At 41.5% G+C, this 12,799-nt stretch overlaps 1 protein-coding gene across 1 annotated transcript; it reads right to left on the bottom strand.

Annotated features, from left to right (window-relative positions):
• Nucleotides 1-225: 225 nt before the first annotated feature.
• KRT1 (keratin 1) lies at nucleotides 226-5,381 on the bottom strand. Its single transcript, XM_007949549.1, has 9 exons — nucleotides 4,761-5,381; nucleotides 3,489-3,703; nucleotides 3,142-3,202; nucleotides 2,634-2,729; nucleotides 2,296-2,460; nucleotides 2,037-2,162; nucleotides 1,239-1,459; nucleotides 673-707; nucleotides 226-581 (listed from the first exon to the last, which is right to left on the bottom strand). Exons 1-9 carry the CDS (start codon nucleotides 5,379-5,381, stop codon nucleotides 226-228), a joined length of 1,896 nt encoding a protein of 631 aa, XP_007947740.1.
• Between the last annotated feature and the right edge of the window lie 7,418 nt (nucleotides 5,382-12,799).

The raw sequence follows: 12,799 nt of genomic DNA, 5'->3' as shown, positions 1-12,799 counted from the left end.
AGGCAAAGCAAAAAGCATGGTCAAAGCCAGGGGACTGGCATTGCCACTGATCTGAAAATTTCTTTGGGAAGCAGAACAGAAAAGAAAGAGCTGGGGAAATAGGATGAACCAGTGTGATTAACCATAGCTCTTTTCTCCAAGAAGGCTGGGGCAATTGACCTTGGTCTTGCCAAGCATGTTTGGTAGTGATAGAGAGGAAGAGCTAGCAGAGTAGAGAGCACCTTTTTATCTGGTTCCACGGGAATAACTGGTGGAAACAAACTTCACACTGGAGCTGCCACCAGAGGTCTTGACTCCCCCAGAACTGGATACTCGTCCTCCTGAGGAACTGTAGCTGCCTCCAGAGCTCCCACCAACAGAACCCCGACCAACAAAGCTGCTACCGCCCCCTCCAGAGCCACTTTTGTGGCCTCCACTGCCGCCTCCAGAGCCGTAGCTGCCACTGCCGCCACCGCCGCCACCACCTCCGGAACTGTAACTGCCACCTCCGGAGCTGTAGCTACCGCCACCACCACCAGAGCTGAAACCACCGCCTCCTCGGCTACCACCTCCACTGATGCTGGTGTGACTGGTGCTCACAGCTGCAAGGAGAAACTCAGTTACTTCAGCCCCAACTCCCTTTCCAACCCAACCAAACCTGGACATGCCCATGAGAAGGTAGCTTGTACTTACACACGCTCACATTCGGGGCACACTCTCCAGACATCCTGTAGGAAAATAAGCAAATATCTTATGATTCTCCAGTCTCATAGACCCCTTTCTCATGCCTTTCCAGTCTTTTGGAAGACTGTCACTAGCTGGATCCCATCTGGGACTCCTCTATTCTACTCATCTGAAATCTAATCCAATCTCTTCTGGTGACCCAACCAGCTGTCATTTTTCTCAGCCTGAGTACAGACAGGGAGAAATCTCCATCTCAATTAGACAAGAGTCTTGCAGCTAATTAGGGCTACCTCTAAAAAGCATTGTCTTTAGGTCGGGTGATATCTGACCCAGCCCAGAGGAAGAATAAATTGTTCCATTTCAAAGCTCTATATAGAGATGCTACCACCTTGCAAAGAATTTGGAACTGACTCTCACTCCCAAAGTGAAAGTCCCAAAGCCCCTGAACCATGTACCTTCCTTTCTGCATACCCAGAACAGGTTTGCAGGCAGTTAGTTGTACCTTTGGCAATAGTCTGCCTACAAGGAAGAAAACCCACAAGAAGTGGCCAAATTGCCCAGGTTTTCTTTCTTACCTGATCTCCTCTCCTTCCAGGAGGGTTCTGTAGGTGGCAATTTCCAGATCCAGAGCCAGCTTGGTATTCATCAACTCCTGGTAGTCCCGCACTAGGCGAGCCAAATCCTCCTTGGCCTTCTGCAGGGCATCCTCCAGCTCTGACAGCTTGTTCTGGGCATCTTTGAGGGCATTCTCACCACGCTGTTCAGCATCACTGATAGACTGCTGTATCTGAGAGATCTGAAAAAGGAGAATTCAACACACTACACCCTCTCATCTCACCTTTGCATTCTCATCTCAAACTGATCTCTCCACCCCAGTAAGGCTAATATACTGAACCCAACGAAATTATTGGAACTTAATAGGAATTGTTGAATGGAAAACTAATTTTCTCTGTAAATTTTCATCCAGATTACAATAAAAATAAATAAACCACTGGAACTTAAGTCATCTCATGTGTTCTCCTGCTTCTGACAGGATAACCAGAACCTAGCATGTCGATTTCCTTTAAAAATCCTTGCATGGTGTGCTCTAAGTTGAAGTTCCTCTAACCATAACAGACTCGATGTTCTAAATGCCTAACCTCAGATCTCATGGCTTCCTTATCCTCTTATTCACTGCCTTTTAAATCTCATTTTGGCTCATGGGCCATACTGACCGGCTGAATTCTGGAAGTCAATCTAGTTACCAAAGGAACTGGGGTTAATAATTCAGCCTTGGTATGGCTAATAAGATTCAAAACTAGAAAAGCACACTCCAATTACCTAAGGGGCCCTGCATTCCACACAGGTGAACACTGGAAAGAGGGAGCAAGTACCTGCTTCTTCACAGCTTCAATTTCAGCTCTAAGTCTCTGGATCATCCGATTCAGCTCAGAAATCTCCATCTTTGAATTTTGCAAACTGTCTCCATGTTGGCCAGCGGTGATCTGGAGCTCTTCATACTGAAGATGGTAGATCAGGACAATTAGATGTGAACAGAGCACACCATGGTTCAGGCAGAGAAATGTAAAAGATAACACAGGATAGGAAGACCAGACATTTTAGGGGAACTAGCTAGGCATGCAGGTCATTCACCTTGGTCTGGTACAAGGACTCAGCCTCAGCCTTGCTCCTCTGGGCAATATCCTCATACTGGGCCTTGACCTCAGCAATGATGCTCTCTAGGTCTAGGCTACGGTTGTTATCCATGGAGAGGGTAACGTTGGTTTCACTGATGTGAGTCTGCATCTGAGACAACTCCTGCAAGATATAATAGTCCAGTGACTCTTATAGTATTAAACAAGAAAGCAACTTAGTTGGAGGGGAAAATCAATCAAGATACAAAAAATACACCTGTATTTTCCTGGATAGTGGTGGGTTTAGGTATAAAAGTTCTCCATATAGGTAAACTTTATTGAAATTACAGGACTTACCTCTTGGTAGAGCATTGTGAGGAACTCAATTTCACCCCTTAAGTTGTCAACTTTGGCCTGAAGGTCCACCTTGGTTATATAAGCACTATCCACATCCTAAAGGAACAACAGACATCATGAAGCCATATTTACCCAAGAGCAAGTCATTAGCTGTGAGGGGGTTTTCCAAATAGGAATTGGGAGTCTACTTCTTTTTACTCCAGTTGGATCACAATTCCTGTGTTATGTCACCCTTTGGTATCACAATCAAGGGAGCTTGGCTGACTTGCTAAGAACTTGCCTCCTTGCTTACTACACCAGGTACTGAGAAATCAGGAGAAACAGAGAAGTCCAGGCTAAGTCCAGGTCCATGATAATGTGTGTGCATGTGTGTGGGGGGGGGGGCTGCTCAATTTCAGATATTCATTGGGCTTGATTCCCCACATCCTGACTTATTTCTGATTAGTATTTGAGACCCTCTATTATTACTCATTTCAGATGAGAGCTTCACCCTGAAGAATTTGCTCACCTTCTTGATGGTCACAAATTCATTCTCTGCATTTGTCCGCTTGTTGATCTCCTCCTCATACCTATTGGAGAGCAGAAGCAATTACCATTCTAGACTAAAAGTGGTATTGCCTGCCATTGCTTTCCTATTACTAACCTAGAACATCTTGACAACCCTCTCCTTCTGAGCAATAAAACCACTAAACTACTTCCAGCTTCTGAGAAGATAAAGATTTCCACAAATACCAATCTTATTTGCTTCTAACTTAAGAAAATCCATTGCAAAATAATGCTCCACAGTCTTAGCATACAACTTTCTGAAAATCTTTTAGAACAGGAGTCAAGAACTGCCCACCCATGCTTCCTTACTTGTTCCGATAATCCTCCACCAGGTCTTGCATGTTCTTCAGTTCTGAATCCATCCGGGACTGGTCACTCTTCAGGTGGTCTATCCTGTTTCTGAGGCTGCTGATGTATTGCTCAAACAAGGGCTCTAAGCTGTGAGTTCTAGTGGAGGTATCTATCTGCTGCAGCAGCTCCCATTTTGTTTGCAGCACCTGGTTCTGCTGCTCCAGGAACCTCACCTAATAACACAAGAGCCCATTACCTACTGGTACCCAATGAGGTCTCATGGCTACTGAGTGCCAAGAACCACCCCACAGCAAGATCTATGCCTTACGTAGAAAATAACTTCAGTATCTATTTTCCTGGCCATGACAAACAGAGAAGTACAAAGAAGATGATCAAATTAGCATCATCTTTACAACAAGATCCAACTCACAGTTACATTCAGGGAAGATTTAATTTCCCTGAGAACAGCAATTATAGTCCTGTTTCACTGGAACTTTGAAAGGAAGCAGCTACACAAACACCAAACAGCAAAGCCCATATAAAATTATTGCAATTATAATTTGAAATAGACACATGATATGTAAGAGATTGGCTTTCCAATTTTTTTTTTAGGTTTATTACCATAAAAATTGGTTTTCATTTCCTGGGCACACAGCTCAAAAAAGATGTTAGGAAAATCCAAAGTTGGATTCAAATTTATTGTGGATAACCTTGAGTTGACATTATTGACTATTTAGCAAAAAGTAAAGACAGGTTTGTGTGTTGTTCTGGAGCTGATATTTGGAAATAATAGTTTGAAAAAAAAATCTCCACTCTGGTCCAGGGCCAATGTAAAATTCTCAGAGAATGAAGCTTCTGATAGCAAAAGATATCTGGCACTGACTTATTGAGTACTTTCTGCTACAATATTACAATGCACTCTGTTCACACTCAGCTTACTTTTTATGGATATACACTTTCTAGGGTTTTCATTTGCACACATTCAGTTAGCCCCACTTCTATTATCTTCATTCAACACAGTTGAGTCCCAGTTCATCTCAAAAGCTGAATAAGAATACACCTAGAGACCAATGTCAAATTGATCCATGTCTAGGCAGACCACATACCTCACTCTCCAAGAGAGAGTTGAGTCATTAGCCTCATTCACAAGCATACTTCTAGCATGTCTCCTACAAGACCATTCCATAAAATATCTTTTTAATCATTCTAACACGGAAAATATTTCTTGACTGCACCAATCTCCAATGAACCTCGAGCAGTTCTCCCAATGCACTGACCAAGTAAACTCACCTTGTCAATGAAGGAGGCAAATTGGTTGTTGAGTGTCTTGATTTGCTCCCTTTCTTGAGACTTGACTTTTTGGATCTGAGGGTCAACCTCCACATTGAGGGGTTGCAGAAGGCTTTGGTTGATGGTGACTTCCTGTATGCCACCAGGGGGACAGACAGGCCCCAAACCACCTCCAAATCCCCCAAAACCAAAACCACCTCCACCAAAACCACCTCCACTGCCAAAACCACCACCACCACCAAAACCTCCACCACTACCATAACCACCACCAAATCTACTGCCACCACCAAAGCTACCACCACCAAAGCCACCACCACCAAAGCCACCACCACCACCAAAGCTGCCGCCACCATAACCACCGCAACCACCACCATGTCCACCTCCTCTAGCCACACTTAAGGAGATACTTTTACTGCCACCAAGGCTAACAAGACTCCGACTTCCAAAACCAACACCACCAGCACCTCCACCACCAGAGACTGAAAATCTTCCACTGCCTCTCCCACTGTGGCGCACAGAGCTGCTGGTGGTCCGGCGCAGATTGGTGACAACCCCAGCAGAGCCAGAGCTGAAGCCTCCTTTACTCCGGTACCCAGACCTAGAACTAAATTGTCTACTCATGTTGATTTAGAGAAAAATAGGATCGACGTAGAGAGAAGAAAGGAGCTAAACACTCCTCTACCCCAAGCACTGAGACTTCCCCTTATATACACAGAGGAAATTGGGCTTGGTCCTCCAGAGTCAGCAGAGATGGAGTGTCTCTCAAGGGATTGGCTTGCCTGCAGCCATACAAGATTTTTACGAGCCTCAACAATACGATAAACACTACACACCTAGCTCCCAGGATGGGCTCTCAAAATTGCTGGGCAGGCAAGACTAGCTCATGTGGTAATCATTTTATCAGACAAGATCTCTCTTTAAGTGTTTGTGACTTTGGGAAAGTAGGACCCCACATCTGCTATCTGGTGCTTCTTGGTAGGATTTCATAACCCCTTGTCACAAAGTTATGTCAATTTCCATTCTTGCTCTACCCGTGTAAGCTGCTAAGACCAATCTCTCCTCATGCACAGCAGGTGCAATTTCCCACTCTTGAATCTCAGATGGCACTCTCAGGCCCATTTCATTTTTGAGATCTGCCCTCCAAACCCCAGAGCCCACCAAATTATATCTCCCAACACAGAGTAAGGACCTTAACAAGTAAAAAATTATGATAAAGATTTTTTTTTTAATCTAAGCTTTATAAGTGTACTGCATTAATATTAAAGGATGTGAAGCTGTCTTGAGAGCAGGATGTATGGTTAGGTGCTCTGAAAGAACCAGAAGGGAGAGATACGTTCTTATGTAAGTTCCCAAGTAGCCCCATTTCCTCAAAGACAGTCCAATGCAGAAAAGAGAGATTAGGACACAGATACCAGAAGAAGCACAGGGACAGCCACAACAGAAAACAATGGATGGAATGCAAACATAATCTGAAGTAGCATATGAAGTAGTGAAATGAGCAGACAGCAGGTGTATTAAACACCTCCTCTACATTCACCTTTACACTGTATAAAGCAAAAATATGGAGATGAAGCTGGAAGGCTCATGGTCCGAACTGCACTCTGACTACAAGGAGAGATTAAAGTAAATTTGCAAGGGATGAAAATTAAGGGAGCCTGGAAAAGCCTGATCTGAGAATATAAAAGGTTTCTGGAAGTAATAACAATAATGGATAGTATTAATCAAAAACTGACCATGTAACCAAGCACTGTACTACATATTTTACATATATTAACTCATTTAATTTTCACAAATGTATGAGATAGATGCTGTTATTATCTCCATTTTAGAAATAAGGAAACTTAATCACAGAGCTTGAATAGCCTGTTCATGTTTACACAGATGCTAAGTGGCACAGCAGGGATTTGAACCAAGGATGTCTGATTCTAGGCAAGACCTAACTAGTGTGTTGTATGGCAGCATAGTAACTGAATCCAAAGTGTCTAGAACGTGGGACATTGTCCCACTGCAGAGAGCTCATAGGACAGGAGGTCTAGCTTATCCCTTTGAATCCTTGGCTCCTGGTACATGGCAAGAGATCAGGAAATGTTTCTTCAATTAGTTCTAAGAAGGGGAGATTGGAAGCACAGAGTTCAGTGAGACATTTTATTCTGTCTGAGTGTACAAGTTTCCAGCATGCATTGTGATGAACCAGGAACCTCCCTGGACACCAGCACTTGATCGATATTAATGGACAATAGTGGCAATGAAATCTGGAAAGACCAGAACCCCACACAGACTTTGATTTGTAGCCTTCTTAGGAGCCTGGCATACTTCCCACCCACACAATGTAAACACAGCTCTAAACTCAACCTGGTGAGAAGCAGCTCTGTACAAAATTGTGAATGGTAAACATAGATCTGTTATAGGAAGTCTCTACTAGGAAATATAAGATGCATAGGATAAGGGGAACCTCAAAGACCATCTCATCTTATTGCCCGTGCTTCTGAATCACAAGAGCTGAATGCCAGTCCTCTCCACCCCACAACTCACAAAAGCCTTGTCCCTTCTCTCCTCTCACAGTTTTTGTATTGCCCTCTTCTAGAAAGTGCCCCTCACCTATACTCCTTCTCCCCACTCCTCCATGGCACTGCTTTTGAGGTCTGTCCTAGCACTCTGTAATGTCATTGATCTGGTAAATCAACCATCTCTTTAGGGAATGAGTAATCCAGATCTTGTACCTGATGGGGAACAATGGGGACTGGGATGGTCTTGGCAGGGTAACAACTGTTGCCTAATCATCTCTGACAGGCAGTCAAAATTCTTTAATTCAGCATACTCCCTCATGAGACATATCATTCTGCACAATCGATTCCTTCTAGCATTTTGGAGGGGTATATGTATGTGTATGCATGCATATATGTGTGCATGAGTGTGTTCAGCTTTTCACCTTTGCCAGCCAAAAACAAAAAAAGCAGTCTGTACTTCTCCCCAAACTAAGAAAGTAACATAGGGAAACCTCAAAGAAGTAGAGGTTAGGCAACTGGTAGACAATTTATTTATAGAGCTGCAAAACCTCACTCTATGTGCTACTGTGAGGAGGGAGGATTGCAAAAGCTAGAAGGAACAAGAAGGTATAAAATTCACCTTCACCTTATAATTTGCACAGTTCACCAAGAACATACACCAACACTATATCCACAAGATTCCTGAGAATGAGGTAGTCAAGTGGCTATCAGCCCATTTTACAAAACAGAAAACTGAGGTTCACAAATAAGTGACTCTAATATGCCAGCTAGCAAAAGACAGCTGTGACTAGAACCTAAATTTTCTGATTTCTATTTAAGTGTTCTTCCTCCATTTGGTGCCTATAAGTAAGTGTAGAGAATCATAGAATATTCCCATCTCCAGGGACCCAAAGACTACACCATCTAACCTGCCTATCAGGTAAGTGAGAATGTAGACCTAAAAACATTAAAAAAAAAAAAAAAATGGCAACATCACACAACCAATTCCTGGGACAAGAACTCCATCTTCAGAATCAAACTCCTATTCTCTTTCCACTGCTCACTTTTTCATCCTCAGCTCATTTTTTTTTCTAAATTGTATTTACTTTGTTGTTGTTGCTGTTAAGAATGTGCACAGCAAAACATATATTGATTCGACAGCTTCCACATGTACAATTTAGTGACATTGATTACATTCTTCAAGTTGTGCAACCATTCTCACCCTCCCTTTCTGGGTTGTTTCTCCCTCATTAACATAAACTCACTGCCCCCTAAGTTTCTTATCTAATCTTCCAGTTGCTGTTGTCACTTTGATCCCCTAGAGATAGTTCTTAAAAGAGCACAATGGTCAAGGCATGTAATCTTTACTAGTTAAGCTATACATTTGTTTGATTTTAAGAGGACTTCAAGAGATATATTTGGATGAAGGTTTAAAAATTATTTCAGTGTAATAATTTCAAGGGTTCATCTACCCTCCTTGGCTCCAGAAAGTCAAGAGTCCATAGGGTTTGAAATTCTGTTCTGTATTTTCTCCCTTGTGATCAGGATTCCTCTATGAAATCTTTGATCAAACTGTTCAATAATGGAAGATGAGCACAATCTGGTTCTTCTGGTCTCATTGCAAAGAGTGCAGTTTTCCATGGAAGCAATTAGCCACACATTCCATATTCTCATTCTATTCCTGACTCTCCTTCTTCCTCCATTGCTCCAAGAGAATATAGACCAGTTGTGCCTTGGATGGCCACTTGCAAGATTTTAAGATCCCAGGAACTACACAACAAACTAAGAGGTAGAACAGAAGCCCTAAATATATTATTGGCTGGGATGTCCCATGAAACCATGATCCTAAACCTTCAAACCAAGGAACAAAATCCCATGAGGTATTTGATTGTATATAAACAGCGTCAGCAACTACTCTTTTTCTGTCATTGCTGTAAATACATCTACCACACAAATTTTGCCAATTCAATTTTTTACAGGTTTACAATTTATTAATCACAATTACGATAATGAGTTGTGCAACCTTGCTTACCATAATCAATGTGAATTCCATTACAGTTAACTCTCCTTTTCCCCTTCCCTCCCATCCCTGCTAACCACTGATAAACTTTGGTCTCTATACACTTGTCTTTTCTTGTGGTTTTATATAAATGAAGGTCATACAATATTTGTCCTTTGTGATTGGCGTATTTCACTAAGCATCATGTCTTCAAGCTTCATCCATACTGTAGCATGTATCAAGATTTCATTTCTCCTACTGGTTCAGTAGTATTCCATTCTATGTATGTACCACATTTTGTTTATCTATTCATCTGCTGATGTGCATTTAAGTTGTTTCCACTTTTTTGCTATTATGAATAGTGCTATGATGAGAATTGGTGTGCAAGTCTCTTTTTGAGCCTCTATTTTTAAGCCTTTTGGATATATACCTAGTAGTGAAATTGCTGGGCCATATTTTTAGTTTTTTGAGGAATGGCCACACTGTTTTCCACATGGCTGTACCATTTTGCATTCCCATCAGCAATGCAAAAGGGTTCCAATTTCCCCAGATCCTTGTCAACATTTGTTATTTTCTGTTTGTTTATCTTAGCCATTGTTGAAAGCTAAACCTACAGGATTGCCCCTGCTTGTTCTTTTAAGAATTTTATGGCTTTACTTTGCATATCCCTTATCCATTTTGAATTTGTTTTTGTGAATGGTGTGATGCATGGATTCTATTTCATTTTTCTGTATGTGGAAATCCAATTTTCCCAGCACCATTCAATGAAGAGACTCTTTTTTGCCCAGCAAATGGGCTGAGCACCTTTGTCAAAAATCAGTTGACCACAGATTGCAGGTTTATTTCTGGATTCTCAATTCTATCCCATTTTTTCTATTGTTATACCAGTACCAGGCTGTTTTGATTGCTGTAGCTACATAGTATGTTTTGAAATCACAAAGTTTGAGCCCTCCTACTTTGTTGTTCTCTTTCAACATTGTTTTTTGGGGTCTCTTGCCATTCCATATGAAGTTGAGGATTGGGTTTTGTATTTCTGTAAAGAAGGCTGTTGGAATTTTGGTCACGATTGTATTGAATCTATAGATCACATTGGATAGTATTGACATCTTAACAATGTTAAGTCTCCTTATCCACGAACACAGAACACCTTTCCATTTGCTGAAGTCTTTTTAAATCTCTTTCAAAAGTGTTTTATAGTTTTCATTGTGTAAGTCCTTCACGCCTTTGGTTAGATTTATTCCTAGGTATTTTGTTCTCTTAGATACTGTTATAAATGGAACCATTTCCCTAATTTCCCTTTCATATTTCTTGTTGCTGGTGTATAGAAACCTAAATGATTTTTGTTTGTTGACCTTGTACCTTGCAACTTTTCTAAACTCCCTTACTAGCTCTAGAAGTTTTCTTGAGAACTCTGGGAATTTCCACATATAGGATCATGTCATCTGCAAATAGAGATAATTTTACTTCTTCTTTTCCAATCTGGATATCTTTTATTTTGTTTTCTTGTCTTATTGCTGTGGCTAGGGCTTCTAATACAATATTGAATACAGGTAGTGAGTGCTAGAACCCTTGTGTTGTGCCTTCTTCCTCTGCTCACTTTTGAGGCAACCCAATAGAATTAGAAATAGTGATGCAATAATATGCAATAAGAGGGAGGTTAGCACAACATGCTGGGAGGTGCACACGAATAAAAGTCAACAAAGGTAAATACTATTGCACACAGAATCTTGCAATAATAGGAATAACAAACAAAAATCTATGAGTGGATACATAGGTAGACATGCAAGCTGGACAGGTATGAGAAGGCAAATAGGACTACACCCATGAGTATGTCTAGGTTTGGCAGAAGATATTTCTACATATGTATTTGTATGTGCTGCAAATATATCCATGTATATAGTACAGCATACAGAAGCCAATGTTATGAAAACTTCTTAGCCATGGCCAAACATACTGAGGGGATGAGTAACTGGGCTTGGGGGCTTAGGACCATAGTCTCAGAGGACATCTAGTTCAACTGGCATACCTTAGTCCCCAAAAACAAAGTTCTACATCCTACTTTGGTAAGTAGCAAATGGGGTCTTAAAAGCTAGCCAGCAGGCGTCTAAGAAACAACTAGTGGTGTCTCCCCATCCATGGCAAAGAAGAATAAAGAAAATCAAAGACCCAAAGAAATAATTAGTCCAAAGGACTAATGGACTAGGTGAACCCCAGCATCCACTACCCTGAAACCAGAAGAACTAGATGGTGCTTGGCTACCCTTACTAACCACTCTCATTGGAATCACAAAAGAAGGTCCTAGACAGAGTAGGAGAAAAATGTAGAACAAAATTCAAACATGAAAAAGATCAGACTTACTGGTCTGATAGAAACTGATGGACCCCTGAGATTGTGACTCTTAGACACTCTTCAAACCTGGAACTGAACCTATCCCTGGGAATCACCTTTTAGCCAAACAATAGACAGACCCATAAAGTAAACAATAATACCCATAAGGAATGTACTCCTCAAAACAATCAAACGTTTGAGATCAAAAGGGCAGCATTTGCCCCACACACACACACACACACACACACACAAAAAAAAACTCAGAGACAGTAAGGGACAGAAAAGAAAGACTAATGGAAACAGGAAACCCAGAGAGGAAGTGGAAAAAATGCAACTAATGTCATGAAATAAAGTGTACATAAATTGTTGAATGGAAAATTAATTTGCTCTGCAAACTTTCACCAAACCACCATAAAATGTTAAAATAAATTTTTAAAAAATAATAAAATAAACTTTACTTGGTAGTAGTTCTGGTGGTATAATGGATAAGGCACTTGACTGCTAACCAGAAGGTCAGTGGTTCAAACCCACCAGCTGCTCCGCAGAAGGAAGACAGGGTGATCTACTTCTGTAAAGATTTACAGGCTCAGAAACCCAATGGGGGTCACTATGGGTAGGACACAATTCAATGGCAGTGAGTTTGGGGTTTTTTTGGGTTTTTTTAATTAACTTATTTTAAACAAAACATAACTTTCGTTCATAGAGGCTAAAATATGTGCCCAAAGTCACCCAGTTAGTAACTGGCAGAGCTGGAACTCAGAGTCAAGCTTGTCAAACTCCGTGTACGTGCCTGCCTTCACCCTCTAGGCCTTCTCTTGTCCTTGGCCTGCCTTCATCACTTGCATCAACTACATGTTCCCCTCCTTACCTTTTCATTCATCCCCACTCTTTGACCCTTCCCTTCCATGCTTTGTCCAGACTATCCAACCCAGCTCTTCCTTTTCCTTCTTCCTAACCCATTTCTGCTCTTCTTTTCTCTGAAAGGCCTTTCAGTTTCCTCAGCAAATCTCTCTACAAACCCCTGCTGATAGTCAAGCTCTGGGACACCTAAGATCTCCATTCCTAATCATTTGGGTTCTGAATCTGTTTTCAGTCCATCCGGCCATAAGGGCAAATGCCATTATCTACTCTGCTCTATAAAATGGACAGGCCCATGTTTCACTTTCTCCAGTGAGTTTTCCTTGATTAACACACTCAACCACTCAGTTAGTTTCTTTTTCTAAGCT

Source organism: Orycteropus afer, unplaced genomic scaffold (assembly GCF_000298275.1).
Source record: "Orycteropus afer afer isolate SDZICR_OR568_19922 unplaced genomic scaffold, OryAfe1.0 scaffold00247, whole genome shotgun sequence".
NCBI lineage: Eukaryota > Metazoa > Chordata > Mammalia > Tubulidentata > Orycteropodidae > Orycteropus > Orycteropus afer.
The sequence above is the reverse complement of the archived record's forward strand: the minus strand, read 5'-3'. Positions and strand labels throughout refer to the sequence as shown.

Bases quoted from the DNA above. Each gene is read 5' to 3' on its own strand.
- KRT1 (XM_007949549.1), bottom strand. From the start codon at position 5,381: ATGAGTAGACAATTTAGTTCTAGGTCTGGGTACCGGAGTAAAGGAGGC. The intron at 3,203-3,488 runs GTAAGGAAGCAT...GCTCTCCAATAG, and splicing joins GTGGAGGATTATCGGAACAA to GTATGAGGAGGAGATCAACA. The intron at 2,461-2,633 runs GTAAGTCCTGTA...TATATCTTGCAG, and splicing joins TCACAATGCTCTACCAAGAG to GAGTTGTCTCAGATGCAGAC.